This window comes from Chaetura pelagica, unplaced genomic scaffold, assembly GCF_000747805.2.
Source record: "Chaetura pelagica isolate M959 unplaced genomic scaffold, ChaPel_1.0 scaffold109, whole genome shotgun sequence".
NCBI classification, from domain to species: Eukaryota; Metazoa; Chordata; class Aves; order Apodiformes; family Apodidae; genus Chaetura; species Chaetura pelagica.
This window is the reverse complement of record NW_009970725.1, coordinates 3,286,578-3,298,061: the sequence shown is the minus strand read 5'-3', so window position 1 is coordinate 3,298,061 and position 11,484 is coordinate 3,286,578. Positions and strand designations below refer to the sequence as shown.

Genomic DNA, 11,484 nt, shown 5'->3' with positions numbered 1-11,484 from the left:
GGGCTGCCCCAGAGCCGGGAGCAGCCCTGGGAAAGGTGTTTTTTATCTCAGGTTTCTGAGCTGGGTTTAGCGTCGCCAAGGGTACAAGACGGCCGTCGCTGTCAGGGATGTACACCTGCTGTTGTTGCTTCAGATTATATACATCGGGGATTGTAGGGCCATAGAATGATTTGGCTTGGAAGGGACCCTAAAGATCATCTATTTCCAACCCCCTCTGCATGGGCAGGGACACCTCCCACTAGACCACGTTGCTCAAAGCCCCATCCAACCTGACCCTGGACACTTCCAAGGATGGGGCATCCACAACTTCCCTAGGCAACTTGTGTCGGTGTTTTGCCACCCTCAGGAAAGAATTTCTTCCTAATCCTAACTGAAATCTACTCTCTTCCAGTTTGAAACCATTCTCTCATGTCCCATCACCACATGCCTTTGTAAAAAGCCCCTCCCCAGCTTTCCTGTAGCCCCTTCAGGCACTGGAAGGCTGCTGTGAGGTCCCCCTGAAGCCTTCTCTTCTCCAGGCTGAACGATCTCAATTATATCTTATTCTTTTATGTGTTTCTAGGAAGAATAAGATAAATAAATTATTGATGCAGAAACAATTAGTTTGTTTGCTATAAAAGCCCTTTCTTGCTTTTATAAGTTGGTTGGGTTTTAGTTGCAGCATCTGGTAATTGCCGTGTCGCTTGTTTTACTGCCCCCAAAATAATGAAAAAAACATTTAATGTAAAATGCTACATTTTTACTTTGTGTGCTTGAACACCAGTGTAGCTTTTTAATGCAGTACTGCTTTCAAGTTTTCTAGCAAAGCTTTACAAGAACTTGGGGTCTTTGGGAAAACATATTAATGCAAAGAGAAGTTCTAAGTAGACTCACAATATCTTTATTTTTCCTGTTTTAACAAAACACTGAAATTGATTGATGCTACTCGTTCTATGGCACTAGAGTTAAAAGAATGAGGAGACAAATGCAGAGGCTGAATTGTCATTTGTTCTAAGTGTAAAATGTCTTGATAATTATAATCAAACTTTTTTTTGTTTGTTTTGGTAGCCATTCCTCTTGACTTTGATATCAGTTCACCTCTGACTTACGGCACACCCAGCTCCAGGGTGGAGGGTACTCCCCGAAGTGGCGTGCGGGGAACGCCGGTCAGGCAGAGGCCGGATCTCGGGTCTGTCCGTAAAACCAGACAAGTTGATTTACACTCAGATGGGGTAGGTAGATGTCTCGGAACTTGTATCTGACAATTTCTTTTTAAACAGCTCTACACGTATTTGCATGTGCCTGATTTGTTTCCACACAGCCAACTGAGGATCCGATTGCAACTGAGCAGTCTCTTGGACAAAAGCTTGTTATTTGGGGAACAGATGTTAATGTTGCCTCATGCAAAGAAAAATTCCAGGTAGGTCAACAACTTATGTTTCCCTTCTTGAAACCAAGAGCTAGTTTAATTTAAACAAATATTAGTTGAACCTAACACAAAGTAGGGTGTTTGCGCAACTCAATTCTGTTCATCATTCCCTTCTGTCTTCCTGGTACCTCTGACATCCAGAGATTTCTGCAGCGTTTCATTGATCCACTGGCTAAGGAGGATGAAGACATTGGCTTGGACCTTAACGAGCCACGCTACATGCAACGACTTGAAGAGGTACTTGTAACACAGTGAAATCTGACTTTCCTTTTTAAGTCTCGTGTGCCATTGAGCTAAAGATTTCTTTTCAAATACCTTGCAGATTAATATGATTGGGGAACCATTCCTGAATGTAAATTGTGACCATCTAAGATCATTTGATGAAAATCTTTACAGGCAACTGATCTGCTATCCTCAGGTGAAGTAGTGTGCTTGTTTTCTGGTTTTTAAATGGCTCTTTTGTATTTCTGGCTTTGAATGTGTTTGCTTAAATGCAGCGTGTACTTTGTATGCTCAGTGTAATTCCTGTGGCTTCTTTATTTTACTTTATATAAAATGTCTCGTTCCATGTTAATTGAGCGTAGATAGTACAGTGGGTACCTCATGCAAGCAAAAATTGGCTGGTATACTGCAGTGTCTGGAGTCTTTTATGTTTTCTTCTTTTCTTTGCAATGCTCAAATGAGCACACCTGATCTAAATAGCAGGTTTTCTGTTATGTAGGAAAATGCTTAGCTGGTATAACTTTTAGTCACTCCTGGTTGATCAGCAGCACATAAAATGCTTTATGCAAAAATATTTTAAAAATTAATTTTAAAATTATTTTTAAACTTCTGAGATTTACCATTTCTAACTATTTCATACAGGAAGTTATCCCAACATTTGACATGGCTGCCAATGAGATCTTTTTTGATCGTTACCCTGATTCAATATTAGAACATCAGATTCAAGTAAGGCCGTATAATGCACTGAAGACTAGGAATATGAGAAGTCTAAACCCTGAAGGTAAACTTTTGATTACCATGTAAGGGAAGAATCTTTAGGATTGCTATACATTTATTCAATATTAACATAGAATTACATGAAGACCATATAAAACTGTACTTGTGGTTCATCCAGACCCATGTCTTTCATTTGTATAATTCTGTTTCAGAAGCAAACGCTTTATAGCCAAAATGCAAAATACTCTACCCATACAGGAAATATTTTCTGGTATCGGTTACTCAAGTTCTTAGTTCTGGAAGTGATAGGGATTCTGCCTTTTGTTTAAACATGCCTGTAAATTTGCATGTTTGTACTACACATTTATGATTCTTTTTGCTTTGTCTTAAACAAAATACTAGAACCTAACCAAATGTCTACCTCCCACCTAAAAAATTAACGGAATGTGAAATTTTGAAGGTTATTTTAAATTGTAAGAGTATGAAGTCATGATACAAGCCTCTATGTTTTACAGATATCGATCAACTTATCACCATCAGTGGTATGGTCATCAGAAGCTCCCAGTTAATTCCTGAGATGCAAGAAGCATTCTTTAAATGCCAGGTTTGCGCTTTCACCACCAGAGTAGAAATCGATCGTGGCAGGATTGCTGAACCATCAGTGTGCAAGAACTGCAACACAACGCACAGTATGGCACTGATTCACAATCGATCCATGTTCACTGACAAACAGATGGTATGTTGGCTTTAGGCAGTGGCTAAAATAAACGGTTTCTAGTTTTTGCCCCCCTAATACCGACAGCATACAGCACGTATCTTGCAACTGAATGTTCTGAAAAGCAAAGTGTTGTGAACATGGTTGAAAGAACTGAATGAAAGGGTAAGTCTACTTTGGAGAAGAAAGGCTTTCAGAGGATGAAGTAAAATATGTAAGTATCTCAATGTTTCCATATGGAAGCCCCGTAATATTATGCTCTGTCCATTTCTGTCTGGATGGACTAGATGAACCATGTATTCTAGAGCATTTTAGCCATACCAGTAGGAACCAGCAGAATTCATGTTTTCATCCTGCCTTTTTTATTAGTAACCAGTTTTGCTGTTGAGGTGGGAGCATTTCTTGAGCAATGTTCCCAATTTAAAATTATGCTGAAGACTGTGCTAACAGAAGATTCTGTTCTATGCTCTGTGGAGACGCTTTGTGTTTTTGAAACTACAACTGAAGTCTTTTTTGTTAGATCAAACTGCAGGAGTCTCCTGAAGATATGCCAGCTGGACAGACTCCACATACAGTTGCGCTGTTTGCTCACAATGACCTTGTTGATAAAGTTCAGCCAGGTGACAGAGTTAATGTCACAGGTAAAATTCTGTTTGAATATTTGCATCCTCCTTTTTCACTCATTTTAACTGTCTATAAGGGGATCTGATGGGATGCAACTGCAATGGCTGAAGGAGCAAGGCAGTTATCTTTGAAAAGTCATGATGACTGGCTAAGATGCCAGTGTCATTCCTAGGGCAAGGAGGAGACCTGGGGTCAGTACAGCCCAGTCAACATCTTGATCCCTGGGAAGGGGTAAGAGCCAATAATCCTGGAAACCATTTCTCACCATATGAAGAACAAGAGGATGATTAGGAGTAGTCAGCATGGATTTATGCTGGGTAACAAACATCTACAATGAAACTAGTGGAGCAGTGGATGTTGTTTACCTTGACTTTAGCAAGGCTGTCATCCACTGTCTTACATCCTTGTAGACAAACTGATGATGCCTGGGTTAGAGAAGTGAACAGTGAGATGGGCTCAAAGCATTATGATCAGTGATATAAAGTCCAGCTGAAGGTTGGTCACCATGGGTGTACCACAGGAGTCCATAGTGGGACCAAACGCTGTTGGACTTAATCACTGATGGCCTGAATGATGGGACATGGTGCACTCTCAGCAGACTTGCAGACGAAAGCAAAACTGGAAGGAAGCAGTGCTTGATACATCAGGTGACTGTTGCTAACAGCTTCCTGTGCTGCATTAGGAGGCTTGTTGCCAGCAGGTCAAGGGAGGTGATCCTGGAGTGCCATGTCCTGTGCTGGGCTCTCCAGTACAAGGGACGTGTGAACATACTGGAGTGAATCTGGCAAAGACCCATGATGGTAACTGGAGCCTCTGTCATAAATGGAAAGTGTGAAAGCTGGGACTGCTTAGCTTGGAGAAGAGGAGGCTCAGGAGTAATCTTACCCCTGTGTTTCAAAGTACCTGATTTGGTGGGGATGGCATAGTGGTGTCAGGAAGACAACTGGACTCTTCAGTGGTGCCCAGTAGTAGGCAGTGGGCACAAACTGATACAGGAAATTCCAGTTAGACATAAGAGAACTTTGTTGTTCTGGTGGTCAGGCCCCAGCACAGGTTGCCTGGAGAGGCTGTGGAGTCTCCATGCTTAGAGATACTCAAAACCTGACTGGACACAGCCTTTAGTGACCTATTCTAGTTGACTCTACTGTGAACTCATGATTGGATTAGACAATCTTCAAAGGTCCCTTCCGACCCTGATGATTCAGTAATTCTGAGAATGTAGGTGAGGAAAAGGCGGTATCTTTAGTATCTGCTCTCTCAGGAGAGTGGTAATATAGAATAAATCTTGTGATACCACCGCCACGTATTTATAAAAGGCTTAGTTTTGAAACAACTGTTGCACTGCTAGAGATACATTAGAAATGTATTATTAAACTTCTTAAAAAAGGGGGAAATGCTGACTTCAGGCATCAGAGCAGGACTTTTAAAAGCATCAAGTCTTGTTTGTTGTTTTTTGTTTGTTTGTTTGTTCTACATTTACCAGGAAATTACCTGATTAAAGTATTTAGGCTTTTAAAAAATAGCTTTACATTTTAAGGGAAAGTGTAAACCCTTCAGGTTTTGAAATTACCATGTTTCTTCATATCTAATGCTGTGATTAAAAATTGCTTTTAGGTATCTACAGGGCAGTCCCAATTCGAGTTAATCCAAGAGTCAGCAGCGTAAAAGCCGTCTATAAGACCCACATTGATGTCATACACTATCGCAAGACGGATGCAAAACGCCTGCATGGTGTTGATGAGGAAACGGAGCAAAAAATGTTTACAGAGGAGCGTGTGGCAATCCTAAAAGAGCTTTCAAAAAAAGCAGACATATATGAGAGACTTGCTTCAGCACTTGCCCCAAGTATCTATGAACATGAAGATATCAAAAAGGTGAACAATTCTGTATTTCTCTTGTAAAATGTATTTATATGCAAAAGCATTTTTAATTATTGGTTATAAAAATTCCTTGAGGCTTCGAAATTCAGAAAACTATCTTGAGTAGTCTTAAAATGCCATGGGCTTTTCAGGATGTTACTTTTATTTCTTTACTAATGCTGCTTTCTTTAGGAAGTGTAAATTTTGATGAAATTGAAGACTTTAAAGTTCAGCTTTATGGGCAAATAAAGAGCTTTTACTTAAGTAATATTGTGAATGCAGTAAAGCAGTTCCTGCAGCATCTTGAAAACAACAATTTTTTTTTTTAATAGTCTTGACTAAAAAAGCTGACAAACGTGGCACTTAGGTAATGATAACAAAAGAGTTAGCAGTACTTTGGTCCTAGATTAAACAGAGTGTTAAGGAAACCAGTAGTATATTCCGGTTTTCCTATTGTCAGCAGAATTTGTTATCAAAATTTTTTTAATATAAGCTCTGAGATAGATTTGGGACAAATTTAATTTGAAACTTTTAATTATAAGCTGAATTTGTAGGACTTAGAAGTTTTAACTATATGTTTGTAATTAACTGGAATTGAGGATGTCTGTAAAGAATGACAGCCCTTTTAAAGACCTGTGAACAGTTTAAATGTTTTCTTCCATGTCTGAGTTAATTTTAGGAGCGTTCGGTTCAGTAGATGTTTCAGTTAAACAGTTGGTTTTGCTCTGTTAACTACACAAGAGGTGGAGTTTTGATTTTTAAAAATAACGTTTTTTGTAGGGTATTCTGCTTCAGCTTTTTGGTGGATCACGAAAGGATTTTACCCACACAGGAAGAGGCAATTTTCGCGCTGAGATCAACATTCTTCTCTGCGGTGATCCTGGCACTAGTAAATCACAGCTGCTCCAGTATGTGTATAACCTGGTTCCTCGAGGCCAGTATACATCTGGCAAAGGCTCAAGTGCAGTTGGTCTTACTGCGTATGTGATGAAGGACCCAGAAACACGGCAGCTGGTTCTTCAGACAGGTGCTCTGGTACTTAGTGACAATGGCATTTGCTGCATTGACGAGTTTGATAAAATGAATGAAAGCACAAGATCAGTACTACATGAAGTCATGGAACAACAGACTCTCTCCATAGCAAAGGTAAGCATCTCTGTGATTCCAGGTTCATTCCACCAAGTGCAGTATGTTGCTAGGCAGATGAAACTTGAAAAGCTACCAGAAGAACAAAGGATTACACTTTTCTGGTGTCAGTGGGTCAGCTGTCAGTTATGCAGTAACTTATTTACAAAAGTATACAGCTTTTGCAGCAGACTGTAGTAGTTGCAGATAGTTTTGTTCTTGCTTCACTCTAATAAAAGACTCTTGCACTGCAGGTTTTTAAGTACAGAATCCACTTAATAACTGGTGATCTCATGAAGTTGTGGGAAAAATAGTTTTGGTGGCACACAGTTGTGGGTTATTTCAGAAGTGTTTTTCATTTTGACAGGCTGGAATTATTTGCCAACTGAACGCTCGTACCTCTATCCTAGCAGCAGCTAACCCTATAGAATCACAGTGGAATCCCAAAAAGACAACTATTGAAAACATTCAGCTTCCTCATACACTGTTGTCAAGGTACTGAACTTCTGCTTGCATGTCTCATTTTAATGGGATCTTATAGTTGTGAAAATTAAATATAGTATAACAGAATAATTGTATTCTTTGTAGCATAGTGGAAAAGTTTTATGGTGTTTACTTTAAATGCTGTTTCTTCTTAGAGCTTCTATGTGAGTAGAGAACTGCCTCTTAGTATTTATGTGTTGACCTTGAACAGAAGATGTCATGAGATGTCTGGGATGGCTTTATTTCTATATTATTTTTTTCCTATTGTTTAATAGAAAAGAGTTGTTCTAGAACTTCTAGTATTAATAAATTCAACAAAAACTCAGATGTTTTTCTTAGTTCCATAAAACTTCTAGTGTTGAAACACTGGCTATCACAGAACTTGAAGTAGAGGTGGTAGAAGATAAAGATCTGTGTTGTTCTATCAAACTCAGCTGGGGGGATGACAGTGCTGGCCTTTTGGGTGATAATTGTTACAGCAACATTTAATATCTGTTGATAGAAAATGAACTTATGTACTGTATCTTGCGAGGAATTTCCACACTAACTGGAAATCTGATGTACAGTGATGGTATACTGGATATTCTGGGAACACTTACGGCTTACATTTCAGTTAAGAGCTGTCAAGTTTAGCCACTGACTTAGTACAGGTGTACAGAATGAAGCTAGGCTTAAGCAGTATCTCAGTTCCACCATTTTTGGGTTTGAGCTTATGAAAACACACAATCAGCTGGCTAAAAATATATTATTCATGTCTGTCTGGAGTTCAGAGTAGTTGAATTATAATTTTGTAATATTATTAAAAAATTCTTCATGATTAACTGCAAGTGTTTATTTAGACATATATTTATTTCTTATTATCTTTATATGCATAAAATAACTGTATAGATATGTTCCTGTTCGGTGTTGCCTTTCAGGGCAGTTTGTTTAGGGCAAGTTTGTTCTGTGTATGTGGTATGTATGGGGGTTTTTTATTTGTCAACTGTTTTGTGTCTGTGTGTGTGTTGTTTTGGGTTTTTTTTTAAGAAAACAAAAACTGTCAAGCCTTGAACATCCAGTATGTATTTTGCAGAATCTATCTCTCAGTTTCAGAGTTTCAGGTCTGCAGGATAAAAGCAAATCCACTGTGCTGTACTTTCAGAATTCTAGAAATAACTATTTTTCAATTTAATAGAGAAACTCCTACAGAGTAGGAATTAATGGTGAAATGACTTCTAGCTGTATTTGTTAAGTCAAAACCTTTAAACTACTTGAAATGGCAAGAAAGTATGTGTGCTAATACTGGATTCCTACCCTATTCAGATTTGACTTGATCTTTTTAATGTTGGATCCACGTGATGAAGCTTACGACAGACGTCTTGCTCGACATTTGATTTCTCTGTACTACCGAAGTGAAGAAATGATGGAGGAGGAGTACATGGATATGGCAGTACTGAGGGATTACATTGCATATGCTCGTTGTTATGTAAATCCCAGGTTAAGTGAAGAAGCAAGCCAAGCCCTTATTGAGGTAAAAGAGTTGTTGTGAAGAATGCTCAGTCTTTCCAGACTTGTAATAATGGCAAAATCCTCTAGTATGTATGCTTTCTATTTGCATGCACCTTTTCTAGAAGATCCTTCAAAAAATCTCTGAAAATCACCAGCATTTCGAAGGAAAGAAGAATCAATATAGAAGTAATTCTGCACTGTAATATTTAGCTTTCAGATGTGTTGGTTCGGTGCCATTGCATAAAAAGGAAAATTCTATGGTAACAAAATAGATGTGTCATTGCAGACAAAAATACAACCATGTAAGACAAGTCCTGAGTTTTTAAAGTGATTAAAAACTTGATTAATTATCATGGCTTAATTGCTTTATAATGGAAATTAATTCTCTGCGATGTGGTTATTTTTTGTTGCAGAACAATGGTGAAAGTATATGAGCAGATATAGAATTGGTTGTATTCTGAAATAAGAAGTGGAGCATAAAGGGGACTCTGAAAACAATGAGAACAGGATTTACTGAAGTATTTCACGGCTCTTTGCTTTTCAGGCGTACGTGGACATGAGGAAGATTGGTAGTGGCAGGGGAATGGTTTCTGCATATCCTCGACAACTTGAGTCTCTGATCCGACTGGCAGAGGCACATGCCAAAGTCCGCTTTTCTGAGAAAGTTGAAACAATTGACGTAGAAGAAGCAAAACGCCTCCATCGGGAAGCACTGAAACAATCTGCTACTGATCCAAGGACTGGAATTGTGGACATATCCATTCTCACGACAGGTTTGTGTTTCCAGAGTGTTAAAGCTGGGATACTGTTGGGCTTCTGTAATTTTTAAATGTAGCTTAACCTGTCACCATTAGTTAATTTCTAAAAGGTGTTTTCTTTAATAAGGAATGAGTGCAACAGCTCGTAAGCGGAAAGAGGAGTTGGCTCAAGCCCTCAGGAAACTTATCCAGTCAAAGGGTAAAACGCCAGCTTTGAAGTACCAACAGCTTTTTGATGATCTCCGAGCACAGTCTGATACAGTAAGTTTCCTGTTCCATTTTTATATTTTCCAGTAGTTTTTAAAAGTATGGTGCTTTTCCTAATCAACATTCTTGTCCTCAAATCCCATTCCAGAAGGCAGACATAAACTTTTTCAGCTGATGTGACCAGAAAGCCAATTCTACTACAGATAAACAAGCGGAATTGTTGCTGTAGCTTATTTTTTTTCTGGCTTCTGAACTCAAGCAAAGCTTGAGCACACTAAACAAACAAACTAAAACCTATTTATTTTTCTTTAAGGCTGTTACAAAGGAAATGTTTGAAGAAGCGCTTCGTGCGTTGGCCGATGATGACTTCTTGACTGTGACTGGGAAGACTGTCAGACTGCTGTAAGGGGCCTTTCCTTGTGAGCTGACTGTCACAGCTTTTACTTTGCCTTTCTTAAGATAGTGTCAGTCTGCAAGATCTTTGAGATTTGGGGCTATCATTTGCTATGACAAGCATAGCCTCTCCTTGCAAGCCAACTGTCATGGCTTTACTTTGCCTTACAACAGTGCCAGTCAGCAGGATTTTCAACATTTAGGGCCATCATTTGCTATGACAAGAGTGGTGACAATTAAGTGGCACTTCTGTCAGCACAAGATGTTACAGAGGACATAAAAAAATCCTCAGCTGAATAATGATATTTACATTTTAGCTAAATGTAATTACTAGTATGTCAACTGCTGTGTGTTTTTACGAGGTTTTGTAGAACATGCTAACAGTGTTTTATGTATTCCAAATTGAATTGTAAAAATTCATCTTAAATGACTCCCTAGTAAATGCAATTTCACTGTTAAGTATTGCTTTAATCTGAAATAAAGTTATTTGATTTTAAAGGGCTCTTCAGCATTCATTTTAAGTGAAAATAAGTTTATCCTTTTCAATCTAGAATGCTGTGATTTTTTGGAAGTTCTTTGTGAAAGCATCAAAGGAGCTTTATTTTGTTTGACTTGAGCACACTTTGCTAGTATCCTCAATGTAAAAGAAAAAAATCAATACTGCAATTTTAAGCATTACTAGATAAATTAAGATACTCACCTTCGGTGTCATCTCATAAATCTCTTTAAAGAACCAGGTCCAGGAGTGCATGACTGGAGAATCTTGCTCATTCGAGACAGGGTAGATGCCATCAGCCATTGCATGTCAGTAGCTGCTGTTGTTTTAACAGTTGAGCCTAGCAGAGGAATCCTTAATTCACTTTGGTACAGACAGCACCAGGCTAGTCTCAACTGCTCATTTAGCCCTTTTAAGCTGAAACAAGTACTCCTTTATTCTGTCACTGCTTCCAATAGGAGAGAAGCAAATTTCCCTTGTGTGAAAAGGATGTACCTTAGAACCTGATGTTTCTTGCTACTGGTTCATTACATAAGTAAGATACTGTTTACCTGTAATTGAATTTCCAGGGACTTGCTCTTTTAATACAAGGAACTCAGTCTATACTAGAGTTAAAATATGGCCTATGTGAGAAGGATCAGGTTAAGCCACAGCCATCTCTTTCTCCACTTCTGGGTATCACTAAACAAGTCATTGTCACCTCACCTTGGCTTTTATGGACTAGAAGGATATATAGTTCATGTGCTTTTCTGTATCCCTGACTCAAGCCAGGAGTTTCACACTTCTCTTTAAAAGACAGATTCTCCAGTGATCTTGTAGGATCATATTTTCCTCTCTACCACATTATTAGTTACATGTTTTGCTTAGAAAACAGCCATCTCATGATCTCTTCTTTCCTTCTCCATTGTAGCATGGCTTTATTTCACACTTACCTTTACTATCTGCCTTATATGTGTGACTTACACAGTTCTGAGCTTGTTGAAAGTATC

General features: G+C 38.7%; 2 protein-coding genes across 2 annotated transcripts in view; one reads left to right on the top strand and one right to left on the bottom strand.

Annotated features, from left to right (window-relative positions):
- PRKDC (protein kinase, DNA-activated, catalytic polypeptide) overlaps positions 1 to 402 on the bottom strand; it is an 83,600-nt gene extending 83,198 nt beyond the window's left edge. The window contains 1 exon segment of the mRNA XM_010006889.1: positions 372 to 402. Within this exon segment, the coding sequence (XP_010005191.1) occupies positions 372 to 402 (31 nt within the window).
- A 550-nt stretch (positions 403 to 952) lies between these two features.
- On the top strand, positions 953 to 10,178 carry MCM4 (minichromosome maintenance complex component 4). The gene is made up of 15 exons (XM_010006888.1): positions 953 to 980; positions 1,048 to 1,211; positions 1,301 to 1,399; positions 1,550 to 1,645; positions 1,731 to 1,826; positions 2,273 to 2,411; positions 2,863 to 3,083; positions 3,583 to 3,703; positions 5,301 to 5,560; positions 6,326 to 6,691; positions 7,038 to 7,165; positions 8,456 to 8,663; positions 9,186 to 9,414; positions 9,527 to 9,660; positions 9,920 to 10,178. The coding sequence occupies exons 1-15, from the start codon at positions 953 to 955 to the stop codon at positions 10,010 to 10,012; spliced, it is 2,382 nt and encodes a 793-aa protein (XP_010005190.1). The 3' UTR covers positions 10,013 to 10,178.
- The last annotated feature ends 1,306 nt before the right edge of the window (positions 10,179 to 11,484 follow it).